The sequence below is a fragment of the Polyodon spathula genome, chromosome 31 (genome assembly GCF_017654505.1).
Source record: "Polyodon spathula isolate WHYD16114869_AA chromosome 31, ASM1765450v1, whole genome shotgun sequence".
In the NCBI taxonomy this organism is placed as follows: Eukaryota; Metazoa; Chordata; class Actinopteri; order Acipenseriformes; family Polyodontidae; genus Polyodon; species Polyodon spathula.
This window is the reverse complement of record NC_054564.1, coordinates 6,803,040-6,823,688: the sequence shown is the minus strand read 5'-3', so window position 1 is coordinate 6,823,688 and position 20,649 is coordinate 6,803,040. Positions and strand designations below refer to the sequence as shown.

The following is a 20,649-nucleotide window of genomic DNA, read 5'->3' as shown; positions in this document are numbered from 1 at the left end:
GCTGAACTCATAAAAAAAAAAAAAAAAAATGTGCCCGTCTTTTAAAACGTTATTGGTAGATGAAATGGTAGCCGCATGAGTCCAGAGATGAGAGGCGATACCTTTTATTGGACTAACTAAACAATAATCAAGCCCAATAAAAGATATTACGTCTTCTTTGTCTAAAATAAGTACAAACAAAATGTTGTGATATCGAAATATATGAAATGACATGATCTGACAATATTGATCGTATTTCTGCTGATAACAAGTAACATTATGTTGCACCGTTCTGGTAAGATAATTGATTTGTATTGATCAGGTTATGGATGGTATGCACATATGCTAATATGCATAGAGAGATTTTATATGTACAGAGAGAGGAACCTAAAGCACAGTAGTGAAACTAGTTATATTCAGCCCTAGTTATGTCAGGCAGTGTCTTAACATATTTGTCATTCAAACCAATAGCTTTTAATATTTTGTTCTTTAAATGCGTATTAACTTATTCATTATGACCTGTAATAACGTGTATTATATAACAATAAATGGAAATACAGTAATGATTCTTGATAAAACAAGGAGCACAGTGCATTTGTTGAGTCGTGTTAACATTGTAGTGGAGAATTAATCATTACAAGTGCCGCACTGTGTGGATGTTTTGGAAGGGAAAAATCGCTTCAGTCGTTTTTCTACTGAAGAAAGCTTTAGCATTATTTGTCAGATGTACTGTACAGTGGGAGCGAGCAGAATCTGCACGGAAAGAGCTCTGGGTTTAGGAATGGCAAAGTGATTTGCATTTTTGAAAACGCTTTCAAAATCTAAAGTTGACAGTTTGCATTGTGAAAGTGAGTTGTGGAGTTTTTGGTTATGCCTGCTAGTATGAGGCCAGTGGCTAAAGCAGATGTTCCAGTGATTCCACTACTATTTGGGCATTCAGAGCAAAGCAGTTTGCACAAAGGAGATCCACCCAGCACCAACCCAGCACCTTTTGATGCCTTTAACCAAATAGATAAAGTGTGTGGCTACCCCCTCCATGGGGATCCTATAAAAAAAAATTATCGCTTTGCAAAACTCCAGAAGCCTTTCTGTGGTGGTGCTTGTTGCACGCACCCAGTTGCATGTCTAATGAAAACACTGGCGGTGATTTTCAAAGCTTTTTTAGTCCAAAGTGTAAAATGCCTGTTAGTTGCAAAACCAGAAATAAGGTATTGGTACAGTTAGATAGTAAGTGTTAAATCTAATAAACTACTGTTAATGCCTTACATTGTGGTCCCAGTAATACACAACAAAACATCGTTGTATAGTTGTTGCTGTCTTATGGTTTGTGTCGTCCTTAGAGTTCCCAAGATTCAACTTCAGTGGCCTTTTAAACATCATCAGTTCTTTCTGTGGGTAAAGAAATATACTGTTTAAAAAGCATGATTGGTGTTCAGAATGCCTTTATGCCGTCTTTCCAAGAACTGTATTTTGAATCAAAAGCAGTAAATGTTGAAAAATGCTAAATTGGTGTCAACACAATTATCTGGGCAAGGGAAAATGCCTCCAGTTTAACATGCTGATGCTAGCGGTCACTCCTGCTTTTCAGGGTGCAATGGTTAAGTCCCTTTTACTACACAAACAAATCACTTCAAAGACACTGTTAATGATGGTCTGTGGGGGAATGGTAATAGATTACACCTGAATTAAAGGAAAACTTTGTATTTCTCCCTATAGACCAAGTTTAAAAAAAAATGTGAACGAACAGGAGAGAGTTAAACAAAAATAAAACTTCAGCGGTCATTTTATATCAAAGGGATGCCATCCCATATTTCTCTAACACCGCGCTTGATCAAGAACATGCAGTTCCTTCTAAAAATATCACAAGCACTTTATAGTGGAAAAAACTGACCTCAGGGCTTGCATGTGTTGGTATCATAAAAACCAGCAGGTTTCAGAGAATGCAAGACAGAACAGATTGTTCGTTCAGCATGATCAGGATCCCCATTATATTACTGGGGATGAACATGGATTTCACTTGCATATGAATATTAATTAATTCTGATAAGTGTGATTGTTTAATCTTTCATATTCAATATGGAATATATATATACATATATCTATTATATATATATATATATATATATTAATATATATTATATCATATCGGGATATAAAAGACATCTTGGTTAGATTTAAAGATTGTTTCCCAGTGATAAATATATGCAATATAAAATTCTATGTAATGCTTAAGGATAATTAGCTAATACTTTACATGCTTACTAACAAGTAATTTTAAGTACTTTTTGCACATTTATCTGTTTGTTATTTAGCTCTTGAGCAACGCTACTTTTCCACGTGTTTTTAAGCACCTGGTAAAGAAGGTGCAGGTAGTTAAAAGATCTCTATGCAAGCATTTATTGCATATAACTATTAGTACAAACTCCCTCTATTTAAACAGATATCAGGGTTTTCAGGAAGGGTAATTCTTCCAATTAAAAATACCAAGATCCCAGCACCAAAAAAAAAAAAAAAAAAACCCTAAAATGACTTAAAAACCCCAAGATCAGTAGATACAGGGACAATAACAGTATCACAAACCTGCAGTTTATTTATTTATTTATTTATTTATTGTTATAATTCTGGCTTAATAGATCATATGCAATCTATGTATTATTATCGGCCACCATGAATAATAATAATATTTGTCACTGACTTTTTAAATGCTTTTTGGAGCAACACTAAATAAGATGTTCTGCCCTACTGTTGTATTAAGTATTTTATCCCAGTGTAAACCAAAAACTTTAGGCTAAACCTGAATGGACCTTTCTTCACACACAGCACAGCTATTACTGCTTTTGGTTACTCCCAATCTAATGTACAGTATATACCCTTTTAAAAAGATATATATATTTGACCTGTAACCCTTTGTATATTTATAGAACATGTTGGCTTTGCTATATGATTTGTAAGTGTTCCTAAGCAATTAAATTATACACAAGAAAGCAGTTTCCATGCAGTCTTTTCTTGCAGAAACAGAAATCACAGAGCTGTAAGGAAACTATCCTGCTGAGTGATGTCATTGCTTATGAGACCTGCCAGGGCAGATGAGTTATGGCGGTCATTACTGGCTTGTTTTTCAACATCCATTTTCTTGCTGTGCGCTGATCGATGCTCTGCACACACTCCATAAAACACAATAAGAGTTGTTTCAACCAAAATAACCCAAAAATAGTGTGAAAGATCAACTTTTAAGACACAATGCAGATGTGAAGGTAGATGCTGCACAGCCAGTTGGGAAAGCGTCATTTTGAGGAACAAGACATTTTCTTCTTGTTAAGTGAGACTTTTTTTTTAAAGTACTGTGCAATCAGGCTTTCATTAACAGAAACTGCTTGCAGTTATTTGACGCAAAGTGTTCTTCTATAACGAGCACCTTACCATAACCAAAACAAAATGTCTAATCACATGCAATACAGAATTCATTAAACACACACATGTTGGAGTAATCAATAACAGATTAAAGCACAATCTAATCTGTTTCAGATTTTTTCATACCAGAGTTTCAAGTCTGTTGATTGTTTCTATCTAAACGCCAGTTTTATAACTCTCCTCCTGCTTTGCATGGATATTTCGGGCAGAGAGTGATTTATATCCTTGGCATTAAAGCATGCCCATTTTTTATCATCATTTTTTTTTCTTTTTACAAAAACTTTGCCATGCAAGAGCCTCTGAGGAAACTAATAATAGCAAGGGTTCCACAATTCTAAAAAAAAAACTTTCAACGACGGAGAGAACTTCAAATCGGTTCGCAGGTGAAATTATTCCACCAGATCATGCTACACAATAGGTGGTCTCTGCTGGGAGAGAAAGAGACCCAGACTTGCAGGAGCGTGACAGCTGAATGAATGCACTGTAGAGAAGCACAGTGGTCCTATTGGTTTCGAGTGGAGCTGTAATAGTTCAACAGGCTATGGCAGCGCCTAATTGCTCTTTCCAGCCATGCCCAGTCATGTTCCTCCATTAGGTGGTCCGGTAGATGCACGATAGTTTCATTGTTTCATTTCAATGAGTTAGCCTTTTTTGGACAAAACAGTAGCACCTATGGCACCTCATCTGAAGCCATCCAAAATCGTGTAATGCGAATACTCTGTTTCATCACAATTCACCAGCTAGACACAGGCAGTCCCCATGTATCCGCAGAATCCAATGCTCTCAATAAAGCATGCTAAAACAACGTTAGTGCCAAGTTTCATCACAAGCGAATAATAGGTTTTCCAGATGGGGGGAAAAAAAGTGTGATTTTCGTAGGTATGTACGACCTTGGATATTTCCAGACAGCGCATAACATTGCAGCGGCTTCTAGGTACCAAGTATTTGAGCTGTTGGTCAGACTATGTGACATGAACAAAGGGACCAGGATGCAACAATTTGTCTATTGTGTATTTAAAACATCTATCTTAGCCCAATAAAAGCTAGACCAGTAATAATGTTAATAAAGTTAATAAGAGGTAAGAAAATTGATTTGAAAGCATTGGTTAGCACATTTGGAATATAGCTGGCGGCTGTCCAACGCAATACATCTCGTGTAAACTGCAAGGGGGGAACTATCACGGGCAGCTTTTACTTCAGCGACTTGTGTTTTAACACATTTTTATTACATCTTGCCCCCTAAACCTATTTATAATCCAGAAACGTGTCGGTTTAAGTGACCTGTCAGTGTTTTTGTATAAAAACGCGCAGAGTGTGTTCTCTGCATGTACGGTTTACTTTGCGCTGATGTGTTTAGACAGAGGAGAGCCAGCTGTGCTCAGTTGTAAAAACGCATCTCTGGGGGGGGGGGGGGGGGGGGGGGGGGACTGGTGACCAGCAAGAGCTGGAACATGTATTTTCTGGTTTAACGGTTGCTCTATAAATCAATGCACGCCCATACAGAGGGTCCTCACAATCGCACAGTACCGGAAAGGTTAAAACTATGTATAAAATCAATAATTAGAGCCGAATGCAATCTGAGACGTCTATGAGAGGCTAAGAGTGGATTATAAAAGTTTGGTGAAGACTGGTGCAAAATCAACACTGTTGTTGTGTTCCCCATTTGGAGTGCGACAGACAGACAGACAGGATCAGCACAAAACACCCCCCCCCCCCCCCCCCCCCCCCCCCCCATTTTTTTATTGAAGATCCTAAAAACAACAGGCTTAAATAACTAGATCTCATTGACCTAAATAAAATAACTGGGTAATTTTACTAGAAATGACTTTTCTTGAAGAGTAAGTAGCTTCAGATGTAATGTGTAATGCTGTGACAGGGCAGAAGCCCTGCACATGTAAATGGGGTATATCTGTTTAAATCTGGGTTTGTGCCCCCTAATTAAGATAAGTGTGGAGCGTGGCCAGGTGTTGATTGATTGAGTATCAATCAGCCCTGGTCACATGCCTTGCAAAAGGAGCTGGAAAGCCAGTCCTTTGTTCTTTTGTTCTTTCTTAATCTCAGCAAACAGAGATGAATGTGTGGAGAAGCTCACAGCTGCGTGCGTGAGCCAGGGGCCGCAATGGGTTATCACTGTGTGTACGCCAGGATAACCATCTGAAAAGATTAGGTTTGGTGGATTCTAATCCCACTCAGTTCATTTGGGTTCGAGAGGAGCGTATCCTGGAGCGGGACTCTCTTTTTAGCGAAGGTAGCGCTCAGCCGGCTGTTGAGTCAACATTTATTTCCTAGATCTCGTTTTACTAGTTGTGTTTGCTCAGTGTTTTATTTTGAATGTTTCGCTTCATTGCAAATGTTTGTAAGTAAAACCTGCCTGCCTGAGTGGCGTGTCGACCGCAGCCTCCAGTCTCTCTCCAATATTAGCAACATAAATTACAATTATTATTACTAGGTTATTTGGCAGACACTTTTATCCAAGGGAACTTACAGGTGTTACAGGGCAAAACAAGATAACAGCGCAAAAACGATATTTAAACACAGTATAGTTTAGAGTAAGTGCAAATACTACTAGAATGCAATACGAGATAAGAAGTAACAAGTTAGGATTATAACTAATTGTATCTACAGTGACATAATAGCAGCGCAAGGATAGTTTATATATTAGCATGGTTTGAAAGAAATGAGAAAAACAATGCTGGCGTAACAGCACACAGGACCACTCAGAATAAACAGTGACATGATCGCCAGGCAGTTACCTGTCAGCTTCGCTGGAGTTTCTGATGCCCCCTCAGTGAATGGGTGATTCCTCCAGTCCAAGCACCTCAACAAACCCACCTTCTCCTTTCTGATCTCAAACCACACACAGAAGTGAATTCCAGCTCAGCGTCTTGCAGGACTGTTCCAAAATATTTATTTTTCTCCTGAGGAAAAAGAAGAAGAAGAGGTTTCATTGAAAGCAGATGGATCTGTGGGCCTTGGAAATGTTTCAAATTCAAGTTTGATACACAGGACCTCAATTTGGCTATGCGAGCATGAACCCTTTCTGGGAAATATGCACAACATGGGCCAGAAATATCGATGCGTGTGGAATCTCTAATTCCCTTTATTTTCCAGCTCTGGTTATTTTAAGTTTCTGTTCATAAACTTCAGCATAACCCATTCCTAATGCATTGTGATGTGGAGACTCTTAGCTTTCTAATGACATCACAGTTTTGGGTGCAAGTCACATTATTTGTTTTGTTGATTTTAAAAAGTGCATGGTCTCATGGACTGTTACTATAAAGAACAGGTTAACTTGAAATATTATTTGAGTTTTTTGCTCACCATTCCCTGTTATTTGTATGTGGTCTGGGTTGGATCCAAAATTGAGTTATCATTTTCCCCTGTCTGTCATTACCTACCAGTGAGCTATTCTGGAAAATTCTAATTCAAATCATGTGACAAAATGGCCTTTGAACTTGGTTGTTCATACAGTCAGGAGAGTGCAGGTTGCGTCCTGGCTGTGCAAAGTTGTCGGTCTTCGCTGGGGGTGAGGCACACTGGCCTTGGCGCTCCTGGTTGGTTAGGGACTGTTTCTTCTCATCACGCTACAGCAGATCCTGCTGGCCAGGTGCCTGGTAAACCCAGGCAGACACCTGCAGGGCCGGCCTTTATCCTCCAGAGGCAGGCAGCTCACTGACATCTGCTCTCGAGTTCCTGGGTGTGGAAGAGGAAGCTGGCTCAGTCGTGGGATCGGAGGACTCCTGCTGAACCTTCAGTCCTCCTGAGCTGTGTTTGGAATAGCGGTGGTGACGGAACATAATTGGCCATTCTAAACAAGCTTCAAAGGCAGACAGACAGAGAATTTAGAGCATCAGAACAATTCAATGTTTCAACAAGGGAAAGGTGGAACCAATAAATATGACACTTATAGCAGCTACGTGCTCTTTAAGGAGTTTATAATGTGGTCATGGCAGGTAAAAGTCTGATCAACAACAAAAATCATAAGCGATTGAATGAAAGCTGGCATGTTATCTGAACTACAGACAAGCTGCTTAACAGGAAAATATCCTCCCCCCTGCATTAACCCCGATTGCACATTCTCACCTTCGTCTTCGAAATCTAAAGCAACACACAATAAAAAGACGTAGCTCCGCACAGATCGCTGTTATTAATCATCCTCCTCTTTTATTCGGCACAGAACAGCGCTCGAGGCCAGCCTGCGAATATTCCTAATTATTCATGTGTCATTTCTCCACATTCAATGCATTTTGTACGCTTTTGTTCAAAAGCCTCTCCTCAAAAGAAAGCATATGTCTGGAGGAAAGGACTGCCAAAGAAAATCTCCCGGCTGGCCGCAGCTCGCATTAAACACTAATCTGAATCATTATTCATAGCGTGTACAATGAGACTTAAGCCTGCTCGTTTAATCAACGGTCATGGGTCGTATCCACTAAGAATTTAGCAGAACACGCCCCCTCCCCCAATAAAAGACTTTCCTGTACTGTGATACATGCATTATACATTTATATCTCTAGCCGTCTTTCAGGAACCTACTTACAGAATGATAAATCTACCGATTTCATGTGTGCAGCAAGCACGGTATATACAGAATGCAGTCAGAACTCCCATCCCAAGGGTCAAGACTGCAGTGGAGTTCTGAAGAGTCTGCCAAGGTACTGCCATGCCTTGGAAGAGGAATAAAACCATTGTTACAGTATAAAGCTGGAAAACAACTTGGTTCAAAGAAGAAGCGGTTATTGTTCTTTGTAGAGTAAAACCTTTCTACTAAGGCTGGTCAAGGGACTAACAAGTGAGGTTTTGCTGTAGTTGTTAGTTTCCTATCCATTCCTCTTTGAAAACTGCCCGCTCCTTAGCACATATGGCAAACTGGTCTTCACACACCGTACTTACACACATGCATGCTCCTTTGATGTTGGTTTGTAGCAGAGTTCAAGCTCTAGTTCTGGTCTGGGATAGGGCTGTCCCAGTTGTCTAGGTTCCATTAGGTTTGTCACTAGACTCAAGGATCTTCGTGGATCCAGAGAACTGACCATCCTTTTTGATGATATTTTAGGGACACCTTATTTTCTGCCCTTTACCGTGATCAGAAAGTATTTGATCACAATGCAGTGACCACGCCAGTGGTGTGATGTTATAATGGAATTAAGGCACTGTGACTGTAGAGTTTTGAAAGCACAGGTAAGTTATAGTATTCTGTATTGCATGTACTTGTAATTCTGTAGCAGAGCTTGTGTTCATATAAGTAATTCATCTCTAACATAATCCAAAACACTCAATTCTGATGTAAGACTATTTTAAATGTCAAACACGCAAGATAAAGAATTCCTGGCCGTCTAGTTGACTTGACGTCTCATATTTTTACCTCTGCCTACCATGCAACTAAATCAATAAACTAAAACTAGCAAATCCTCCTAATGATTTGTTGAAACCGCTTTATTTCTGGGGTGGTCAAATTTCCTGGTCTTTGTTCCAACCCTGCCCGAAACCATTAACCCTCTATCCAGACCATAAGGCAATTCTAACTTTACCTGTTAAACCTGGAGTGGAATCACCTTTCGGGGCTGTGATTGGACATCCCTGCATTTGACTGAACACTGTAAGCCCTAATCACACACAGTTTCAAAAGGATGTTTTTCTAAGAACCGGGTTTTTTTTAAAGACTGTTTTGATGACTGTTTTTGAGGGGTTATTAGTGGTCGTTCAGTTTCCAAGCCTTATTTACCTAATGAGAACGTTTATAAACAGCCCTAAACCGTTTAAAAAGTCTACATACGGGCACTGTTGCATAACCACGTGTCCACCTCAAATAAAACCAGAGTGCTGGGTTTCAACTCAAGTGTTTATTTTTCATGGTTGAAATGAAATACCGACGTCTGCACAATGTGTTTCCCTCTGGTTTTTAAACGTTGCCGTCAGGTTTCAGTGTATTTTGGTGAGATCGATTTCGATGTTAATGCTTCCCATGGCAGGATGAAAGCATTCAATAGACTCTTTCTCTGGGAGCGAAGTTAACAGAAAAATCAAACACCCTATAAATCCTCGGCAAGGAAAGGGTATGTACATTGCGGCTTTCTCCTTTTGTTGACACGACTGCCGGCTTATACAATTTCACTCAGTCCCCGCGTCTCTAAGGAACGCACAGTGCTGGAGGATAGGCTGATTGCTGCATTGCCGGCTGGAGCAATTTCCTTTCCAAATGATATTCATTGTCAGTGGCTCTGTGCTACAGGGCAATGCAAACAGAAGAGCAGCTGCGTGGTTTGAGCTAACATTGGTGTGATCAGTGGAACAATTACACACTGCTGGTAACATTGCAACACCACGGCACTGTATTGGAGACAGCGCGCAATGGACAGCATCTTCTAAAACTGCTGTGGACCAATTAAAGGTCCTGCTGGTTCTTCGGTGTAAAGCACTGGTATTAATGGCATCTCAATGGTATTTTCAAACGATTCCCTTTTCTACACATAAAGAATAGAGGATTGTATCAAACGACCAACGACATTTTAAAGCAAACCTCTCTCACCAAAACTCTTTATACTGTAGACTAACTATAAATCTGCGTGTTCACTGCACGGTACGGTACCCGATTCTTATTTTTAAATGTTCAGACCTGTATCGAAACCTTTTGTATTACAGAATTATACCATGGCGTGTTGCTTACACTGCGAACTTAAGACAAAAAAAAAATCGATTTAGAAATGCTAAAATAAATGTTACAAACGTAACAATATTGTTTAGACTGGAAGCCTTTCTCTTGTCAATTGAAAGAGACTTCTAGTTGAACCGTTAGTCAGTTAATGCGCTTGTGCGCAGCTGTATAAAGATGGTATACCACTGCAAAGTGGGCCAAGAATTGATCACGATACACAGTTTCCAACAATAGAGGTGACTTGGCTGTTTGTACATGTTTGAAATGCTTTCGTCTGATTGCATTGTACCGCTCACGCAAACAAATCAGTGCTCCGAGTAAAATTCCGCAGATAGAAATCAATAAAGATGTAAACACCGTTGAGGTGCACCTACTGCATATCTGCAAACAAAATAGAAAAGAGATTTACAGCAAACGTCACAAAAATGTAAAGCTGCGTTCACTTCAGTGGTTGGATATGACGGCTGCCAAGCTATATTGCTGTTTCCAGAGGGAAGCGATTAAACTTTCCCTCAGGCATCTTTATATTTTCAAAGGCAACGCACTTTGTTTAAAGTGAACCAACAGCGCCACCTGGTGTCACGATTACGCCACTGGCGTGTTAACATGTTAGGTGTAGTTGAAGGTTTTAAAGTCCAGCTTCCAAGGGTTTGTTTATAATAATGCTACTATATTCCAGCATCATACTGCATAACGATTTATTTGTTAGATTTTGATTACTGAATGCACGGTATATTTCGGGTACGTGTTATTTTTTTGTGTAACTTTTGTGTGCAGTGCTGTGGCATATGTTTCTATAAATCGAATCTTTTTTAAATATAAACGAACCGAACCCAGCTGGTTAATAACAAGCAAGTTGATCCAATAATTGCCACGGCTGGCTGAAGTGTTTCCTCCAGCCTGTAGGTGGAGCCACTGCAGATCAAGACACTTTCCAGCGACAACTCTGGTCACTGTATCGACTTGGTGGTAGATTGGAAGCAGCTGCTTTGTGTTGGCATGACAGCCGGGAAGCGAAAAGAAAACCAACACACGCTTTAATCGTTTGCAAAACACACAGAGACGGGAGGTAATCCCGATCTACTGCATAGTACCACGATTACAGATTATTCTCGCACAGATGTGTCGTTATGATATACTTTGCTGGGTTTACAGACTGTATGGGAGGGACAGTGATTCGTTGTTGATATGTTAATTGCTTTATCAGCAACGGTCAAGAGAACTTTAAATCTAACTGTCGATATGAATTAAGATTAATCTATTTAAATACCTAAACATTTACTGTAACTTCGAGGGTTTTTTTTTTTTTTAGGAAGGTGATCTGAAGACTTTGTCATAGATATCTGTTTCAATAGATATGACATGGAGTTGTCTTTACTGTACCTCGAATTCACCCACACAAGGCCAGTGTGTTTTGATTACACCAAAACTGCAATATATATATATTATATATTATAATATATATATATCTATATATATATATATATATATATATTATATTATTGTTTGTTTAAAACGGCTTATTATACAGCGGCTAAATGACTAGGTTTGTTTGTGGTTTTCTTTCGGGTTTAACTTCATTTAGGCATCCTGGCGTTTGCGTGTTTAGACGGCACTTACCTTCCGAAGCAGGAAAATGAGTTCGTCCACAAAATCGTGGAGGACTTGGAAAACTTTCTACAGGAAAACGACGAGAAAAGGTCAATGAAGACTTCATTATTACGACTAATGATAAGTCGCCTCGCATGCACCCACACTACTTACTGCAATAACTATATTACAGTGTATTTACCTTTAAAACACTGACAGCTGCACAACTGCATTTGTGTGTTTTTTACACTGTAGGTCTAATCTGCATGTGAGTGACTTCATCGTGTAAGCTTTAGGAAGTGACCACGTCTAAAATACAGCCAGTACTGTGCCACGGACAGTTTTAGTGTTTTGGTGCTAATAATGATCTCTGCTTTTGTAAATTGTTTGCTGATGTAGGTTTATTGTCACAACCTATCCTACATTGTTTACACAGCATAGCTAGATTCTACTTTGATAAGAATTTTTGTCTATATGTAATTTGCCATTTTGCTTTCCAGTGTGTTGCTTTTCCCTCCGCTCCCCAGTCGTCTTCGTTACCTGATTCACAGAGCTGCAGAGAACTACGAGTCTTTAAGCACCTTTTCTGTCGGGGAGGGATGGAGTCGTCGGTCGGCGGTCTGCCACTCTGAACTGAGGTAGGCTATGCTGCCCTCAATACTCGTTCTTAGAAGTTGTAATCTACATAGTGCCACCTGCTAGAATCGCATACAATCCAGGGTTGCAATCAGTGATACCTCTTTTTTTTTTTTTTTTACTGTTTCCCCTGTATATACAAATAATATTTTAATTCATGAAGAATGTATGTTTGAAAATCTAGTCAAAGCTAACAAAAGTAAAGTTGTCTGCTGGCAGCCCATGCACCTTTTGGCTGGCTGCCCTCATGGCCTGTGGTCACACTAACAGGAATAACGTTAGTGTCGTTTTAAAAGCATCTTTTCAAAGGCTTTCCAACAAAACAATAATTAATTTGTCTATTATGTTCACTAGTATTCTAAATGATTAAAAATTCTGTTGCTCTGCTGAGATTATAATTTTGCTCAACATCAAGTCGATAGACTAGCGCACCAAGGACCATCAGTGGACCCCTTTGTTGTTTCATTCTGCTCATTGTTTCAAGGTATAAGATAGGACTCCTGTTGCATAGCAGCTGGAACCGTTCCAGGTTCCGTAGCGTTTAATTGGTCCCTGATCACATTTTGCGCTAGCAAGAAAACCTAGAAAGGCTAATACTGAAGTCTTAAATAAGTTGTTTATTGATTTTACAGGTTGCCCACCGAAGATGACACTGAAGAACAAACCAAATTAAACCACAAGCACAGGGAGGCCAGGGAGATGCAACGCTTCAGCAACAGCAAGCCTTCGGAGAAAAGAAACTCAAGGGGCCGGACCAACAAGCGGCCCGATAAAGCCATCTACGTTCCCAAGGCGCTGCAGCAGAAGATGGAGAAGGAAGGCGACAGAATCGCGGACGACAGAAACAAAATGGACAAGCCCCAGCTCGACACCTCCGAGAACAGCCCGAGCACCTCCGAGGATTCTTTCACGTCGGGACTGTCCACTGAAACGGACGGGGAGTCTTCGACGTGGAACAAGGACTCTCCGAACAGCAGCGACTTCAATCAAGACACGGTGTCGGACAGCACGGACGAGTCAGTCAGCGAGCAGGAGACCGCAGTGTCCGCACCCGCTGGCAGCAATAGCAGCTGGATGAAAAAGTACAGGCAGACGGCTAATTACTTCATTGACATGTCTTTAGATGATAAACAGGAAGACCATGACAGGAGCGCAGATACAGCCTTGAAGCATGCGGAGGACAGTGAGGAAGATTACGAAGGCTATTTTCTGAAAGAGGTTCTTTCATTTGATTTGATGTATTTTTTTTAATGTCATTATTACCCTAGACTTTCTCCTTCAGATCAATGCGTTTTAGTATTTTAGGTTTGTTTGCTGGCCTGCTGTTTTGAGTGTAGTTACCTTCCCTGTTCCACTATAACAGTCTGCAGGTTTGGGCGTCTTTGTTAGACCGGAGTACAGGGCTGTGGTATGTGGAAAGCATTAACGTACAGCGCTGCGCAAAATAAAATAAATAAAAAATATTATGGCTATTATAAATAGCATGACTTTGAGTTTCGGATGTTTCTTTAACACCAATTGCAATGCTTTTTACGTGAAAAGTTCACCTTTATAGGTGTTCATTTAAACATGTAAAGACCTGGTTGCAATGGACCGAAGGCCACACGAGTCTCCACTGTACTACACTGTTTGCCTTCAAATGACACCTGCAAGTTGTGAATTCATGTGGATCTGTGACTGCCCTGTTAACTGACCTCGCTCATTGTTCTCCTGTTTTAGATCACAGCTAATCTGAAAGAAGCAGACAAAGTCTCCATTGAGCATGCCCAGTGTGACTACTCTTGCTATGGAAACCCAAGGATTGAGCCAACTGAATTTGGCCACGTCATTGAAATATATGACTTTCCAGCGGTGTTGAAAACCGAAGATATCCTGGAGGCGTTTGCAGATTTCAGGTCCGAGTGAGCTAGTCACCCTGCAGCCACTGTCCGTGCGTGTCACTTGTAAAGTAACATTTATCGTGAATTGTTTGAAAATGCTGAAAGCTCTTTAGGTATTCCAGATCCTGTGTGTATTAATAGGATACACTGCAGGGCGGAAGCATCTAATATTAGTGTCCAAAACCTTTTGTTCCCCATTCTTTCCTTTCCAAGTATTTAGCTGCTTAATTTGATGCCGCTGAGGCTCAGTGATCTTAGTCCTTATACAATGATTCCGCCTAACAAAAACTGATGTCCTGGTTTGAGCCTTTCCAGTTAAACCAGCAGCCTTTCATTTCTTTCCGGTTGTGCTTTTCCTTGTCTTTGTCGTTGCATTGGAATCTGACACATTGTTTTTTACACAGTGAAGGAGGATTAAAAATTATGTGGGTGGACAACACTCATGCCATGGGAGTATTTTCAAGTGAATCAGCAGGTATTTTTTTTTAAGCTTTGATCTTTGCTTATATAAAATCTATCTAGGCAATGTGAAAATCCTAAACATCACACCGTAATGCTTGGTCACTGATTTTATAAAGGATTTCTGTTATTGCTTTACTGCACCAACAAGAGAGAAATATGTTGGGCTTATTGCCAGACACCTAGCTTTTTTTTTTAAATTTGTGAAGGATTGGTTTTCAATGTAATGGTGGCACCTGAGAGAGAACTTACATCAACTTTCTTGCAGTGGGCATAGATATTCTAACTTTTCATTTAATATTTCAGAGACAAAATCCAGGCTTTATTGATCATTGTCTGATGTACTGGCCATTAGTTTCTGACTGTCTTCTGAGTCCGAAGTGACCTGTTTGATGTAAAAAGCCCCACTCTTTCACATTATACCCAACACCCACAATGACACAGCTTTGACCTAGTTTTACGTTTGGGCTGAGTTCAAGTCACTGGGTTGGCCAGTTTCCAGGGTTAATGAATGGAAAATGGACAATAGCGTTTGTTATTTAGCATCTAAACCTTGATCAGTATGATGATAAAAATATAATACAAGTTCACAGCATTTGGTTAAAATGTTGCTGACCTTTCATTACTTGTGCTTTGTTGTGGTTGTTTAGCATTGCAGGCTCTCACCATACAACACCCCCTGCTGAAGACGCGCTGTTTATCCAAAGCAACCAAGCAATCCAAAGGCAAAGCATTAAGACGTGCAGGTTGGTGTCTGACTCTCATTCTGAGCGTGTAATTAAAAGGTGGGCTTCTATAGATTTGCATTGTTAGGCAGGGCTGTTCCTAAAAGGTGTTTGTTGTTGCAGAGTTCATGCAGCCAGTGAAGCTGAGGCCGTGCACGGATACAGTGGTGGCAAAAAGAATGGTAACCAGAGCGCTGGGCTTGCAGAAAAGAGGCAACCGAAGACAGATGCTCTGAGGCTTCAAGAGTAAGCAGAGAGCCCCCACGTGTGTGTGTGTGTGTGTGTGTGTGTATTTGTTACCAAACCATTGGATTTATCGACTAGGTTTTAATAAAAATTCCAGGGCTCTTTCTGCACCCTAGATTTTGACCGTTGCCACGTATACAGAGAAGAGAGTGTGAATTTCCCCAAACGCAATGCATTAGTCTCTTGCTAATCGGTTAGGCCCGGACCTTGTTGAGATTGGAATGGTACAGATTGTGAACAGTACTCCAAACTAATCGGATAGTCTTTTTGTGTTTTTAGTATAACTAGTATACGTCATGAAAAATCGTTTGTGTATTCCTTGAAATAAAGCATGGGTGTTGTATGCATAAGTATGATATTAAAGTTTTTATACTGCTGGTAGCGGCATGCATTTCAGCATTGTAGCATGGTTTGGATTATAGAGCAGTTGGGACTACCTGGGTCTACTGTAACGCCCCTTGTATCAAAGAAATTGAATTTGGTAGTGTCGACTTGAACCTATTTAATTTTTTTTTTAAATTAAGCCTTGTCTTCCGATTCCATGAGACTTATGTTACAGTGTAGTCAAGTGAAAAAACGAATTAAGGGCAATAAGCAAATACTGCTTCATAAGTCATACCTTTAATATTATAGGGGGGGAGCACAATATTGATTTCATTCAAGTATATGCATACATAACCATTTCTCTGGCAAGATCTGTGTCTCCTCATAAAACAGAGGATCACATTGAGCACCATTTAAACATTTACAAAATAAGCAAAACAGCTATAAATCCCTGACTTTTACAACAATAAGTTACTTATAAATGCTTGTTATAATAACAGATTAGATATTTAAATCAATACTAGGAAAAAAAATAAGAACAGATATACAAGAAAGATTTAAAAAAAAAAAAATACAAATTGAAAAAAATACAAATTGAAAAAAGGGAGAGGTCTGGGTAAGACTTAAGTGACGTTTGACCTTCAGTGTAATCTTGACGGCCAGAAGAGAGACACCAGGAGGAAAGGCACAGTAGAGAATGGTTTTGGGGACTGCTGTTTCAGCTGTATCGAGGCAGGGTTGTAGCCAGGTATCTGTGCTGCCATCTAGTGGCACAAGGTTGCTATTGCCCTCTGTTGATATAATCGATGGGACTTTTTATCTACTGTTGAAGGTTTCAGCGCTGACACTACAGGTTCTGTGAGGCACTATTGGTGATATTCAAATATAAATCAGTGGTTGACCTTTCAATGGGTAGTAAACTTGCCACTGCCAGTATATCACATACTGTACTACTTCCCTATGCATAGAGAGATACATGTGGCAGTCTGGCTGTGTTGGCACAGTGTATACAACACATACGTTGCACACTGTAGACCTGACTTGATATCACGGCTCAGAAATACAGATGAAAGAAGTAGGCAAGTGCTAATCACCCTAGTGTGAAACTTAAAAGAAGCCATTGCTTTTAAGCCCCAGTTACTTCAACTAGTTTAACTGTCAGTGCAAGAAAATTAGTTTTGTCGTGCAATACACAGCTTCTTATTGGAGTGCTACTTTACATTAGATAGGACCATTGAATAAAGTATAGCGCCACCTACCTGTTGGTTCTGCATGACATGACTTATCAAGGTGCTGGACATAACATTTTCCACTTTCCTAAATGACATTTGTAAGGAAAAACTGAGCGCAACTTGGGATATCAAGCAAGAACTGGCTTGGTGTCAAAGGTAAGATTAATGCTTTATTAATCGAAAGAAAAAACCCCAGTGGTTTTAAAAAAATAAATAAATAAAACATCATCCAGATTTCACAAACAAAACCAGGGCTTGCATTAAAAAAGTGACTGTCAATCCCCACAGCTTTCCATTAAATTCAGAAACAACCTGCTGGAAAGCTTTCAACTTCTATGTGAACAGGACTGAAAAACTGAATTATAATGTAAAGCATAATGTCCCACGTTATGTTTAATACTTTATGTGGGATCCCCTGTTGCCTGTTTTCTCGTTATTGTTTCACCCTATATTCGGGCAGTCTGCGGGACACTACCCTCAGGCAAATTCTCCTGTACTTCTAGGTCATTCCATTCATCCAGACACCTAACCTGGCAATGCAAGCCCTGCTAATGTAATACTGTATGGTAAAGAGTAGATGAAATGAGCACCTTGGACTAGCCAAAGAAACTGTCCAGCACTGATTTAAAAAAAAACTAATAATACATTAAAACATTTATTTTTTTTAAAAAAGGGATTTAAAAAATAAAAGGGCTTTGTTTTTCTTTAGTGGTTGGGTTGATTTGCTTGAGCCTCCTGTGTGCGTCGTGTTCAGGCAGCATCCTGGTCCCTCTTTATTTACCTGTGTGAAAGCTGGTTAGTTTCGAGTCCGGGAAACGTACTTTCTTGTTCAGCGCTAAAGGAGCCCCCTATAAAAGATATCAGAAAACATCTGTCAAACAGCTGGAAACGGGTTAATTGGGCAATCGTTGATCCAAAACAGATGGTTAGAACCACACTTTCATTTAACTTGGAAAGCAGCTTTGAGAAACATGCATATTAATATTATGTCATTTAAGGTAGTATTATACAATTAGGGTTGTATGTTTTAATTTCCTGTTGGGGTCTTGCTATTATTTAAGACGGCTGCTGAAATTCTGTTTAGTTTTCTAACAGCGAAAGTAACCTAAAACAACATTCTGGGACCTTTTAAGTCCTAATGTAAAATGTGAAAGTTGCTTGTACATTAAGCCTCTGATGCAATCCGGTACTGTTAACGTGCAGTTCCTCTGGTGGCAGCCTTGTTTTTAATACAGATCTTTCTTTTTCAGACATAGAAACCTGCAGTAAAGGACCAGGGAAGCAAATGCAAGAGGAAACACCACCGGCATGCGTGAAATAGACAATTTCAAGTTCATGTATTGTTTTTTGTTTTGGACATACCAACATCAGTTGTTTGGAGTGGGGTCAATAAATAAAGTTCCTTTAAAACTGCATGAAGAAATCTGTCGGGTGAAACAAAATGGAGCAAAAGGCTGCAGAATCCATGCCAAACGATTCAAGTTTTTAAAATGCAGCCATTGCTATTGTAACTAGTTTGTTTTTTATTCATACCCTTGTTTTATAGAGTTTTCTACCAACGTCAACAAAGGGATGATGCATCTAACACGTTTGCATCTCTGTTGAAAGTACGGATACCTGTGGTGAAGAATGTAGGGCCACATTTATTAGCCGTTTTGCAAAAGCACAAACCTGTGCACCATTTGTTTCTCAAAAGAAAAATAATAATTTAAAGAGAAATCTGGTCTGTACTGTCTTTATACCAGCATCTTTGAACAAATTAACAAAGACAGTAAACTCAAAACTTATAATACATTTACCAAAACGTCTTGCAAATGAAATCTGGAAATTGAAAAGGAAGTAGATCAGTTTTTGTGTATGTGTGTGGGTGCAGTGGACAGTGGACTTGGGACAAACTGTTAACCTAAGTACTGTGAATATAACCTGTAACAATGTACCACGAACTACTGTACCATCAAATGCACTGTGTAAATAGACAGTAACATGATTGGATTCAACACAAAGTTTCAATAGGTTATTGGGGAGGGTGTATTGATTACAACACATATTGCTAAACGATATCCTGTAAGTGAATAAATTAGTGGGTAAGAACAGCATGCAAGAATTCAGTTTGCAAAATAGTGCTGTCTACATGCATGCACCTAACATGCTAGTTCAAGCCTAACCTGTTTCTTACTGTGCTATTCTTACAGTACGTCACAGACTGTCTCAGTATTATTCTAGCCATCTAGGTAACAAATATAAATGTGTTTTTGCTACAAAGTAATGATTACAGTCATGCCATCAGTAGTCCTAGCTTTTAATGAATGGAGAAACGATTTCTGTATTGCCAACTAAATAAAATACATGGCTTAGGCTTTACTTTTATAAAGTGGATTTAAAAAAAAAAAAAACCACAATACTTGCATTGCAGATGTAATCATTTTAATTAGCGCAATTTACAAACTAGCTACAGACAGCTATTTAATTATTTTGGCTATTCTTTAACTGTGCTGGGCTGTTTCAAAATAGCACATAGTTTGTAGACGTCACTGCAAACCAGTATTTCTGATCCTGTTCGTACATCAAGAGCAGGCAGACTTTGATCAAATAAAGATTTGGGCTACATGCATTAAAAAAACATCTCCATGTGAAAAGTATTTGGCACATTTACCACTTTCTTGGCTCCACTGAAGATTACCAGGGATAAAACAGGATCCTCAATAAGAAATGGGACATGTTTTTAATACTTGTGTGTTTTAAATACGATGTGAAACCAGACGCTGTACGCTCATCGAACCCCTGATAATATCTAGATGGGTTGTATGCGCTATAATCTATATTGTTTTTATTGTCTCCATTTATATTATGGTCATTTTAAGTAGCAGTGTAGAACACTCTTAATAGATACTGAACTCAAAAGCGTTGTTGTTGTTTTTCTATTGGTTGTGTTTCATCTGTTTGGGTGTGATTTTTTTTTTTTTTTGCGTACAAATACATTCCGAATCCTACTCTTTCTGCTTACCTGTTTGTCTCATTCATTTTTAAAATGTTTTTCAAAGAAAGATTACCTGTATGACAGTTGTACATCCAGACTCTGTACCCGTCATACCGACAGCGGCATTTCATTACGTTGTTTGAGTAATCAGACTCTGCTACTTCATAGTTTGGGTTTATAACGGTCTGAAAAGTTGAAAATCAAAAAGAACAAAATTATTATCTGGATTAAAATAATAATAATAATAATAATATAATAATAATAATAATAATAATATGCAAATATCCCTTAAATGCACAGAACACTTTAAATATTTTATTAGGTTACTGACATTAGGGCAAAATTCTAAAAGAAAATAATTTAAACAGAACTACAGTGTGACTCTGAGACATCTTAAACAGTCATTGGTGTGCTTGTTACCCTTAAAAGCAGTTTTCCTAATCTACACCCATCTATGCATAGATAACAAGGACTGAAAAATACAATGACAGATTTGCTCAGCAGGTGGCGCAATTGACCAACACTTGAAACCAAAGTC

At 39.2% G+C, this 20,649-nt stretch overlaps 2 protein-coding genes across 2 annotated transcripts in view; one reads left to right on the top strand and one right to left on the bottom strand.

The window, feature by feature from the left end:
* The first annotated feature begins 11,017 nt into the window (after positions 1-11,017).
* LOC121303096 (R3H and coiled-coil domain-containing protein 1-like) lies at positions 11,018-18,547 on the top strand. The gene is made up of 9 exons (XM_041233544.1): positions 11,018-11,111; positions 11,628-11,742; positions 12,133-12,270; positions 12,901-13,486; positions 13,988-14,163; positions 14,553-14,623; positions 15,258-15,353; positions 15,456-15,578; positions 18,385-18,547. Exons 4-8 carry the CDS (start codon positions 12,968-12,970, stop codon positions 15,566-15,568), a joined length of 975 nt encoding a protein of 324 aa, XP_041089478.1. The 5' UTR covers positions 11,018-11,111; positions 11,628-11,742; positions 12,133-12,270; positions 12,901-12,967; the 3' UTR covers positions 15,569-15,578; positions 18,385-18,547.
* Positions 16,178-20,649, bottom strand: part of LOC121303095 (lysyl oxidase homolog 2B-like) — a 46,476-nt gene continuing 42,004 nt past the window's right edge. The window contains exons 13-14 of the mRNA XM_041233543.1: positions 20,185-20,296; positions 16,178-17,982 (exon numbers count right to left, since the gene is read on the bottom strand). Coding sequence (XP_041089477.1) covers positions 17,912-17,982; positions 20,185-20,296 — 183 coding nt within the window. The 3' untranslated portion in view covers positions 16,178-17,911. The remainder of the gene's footprint in view (positions 17,983-20,184; positions 20,297-20,649) is intronic.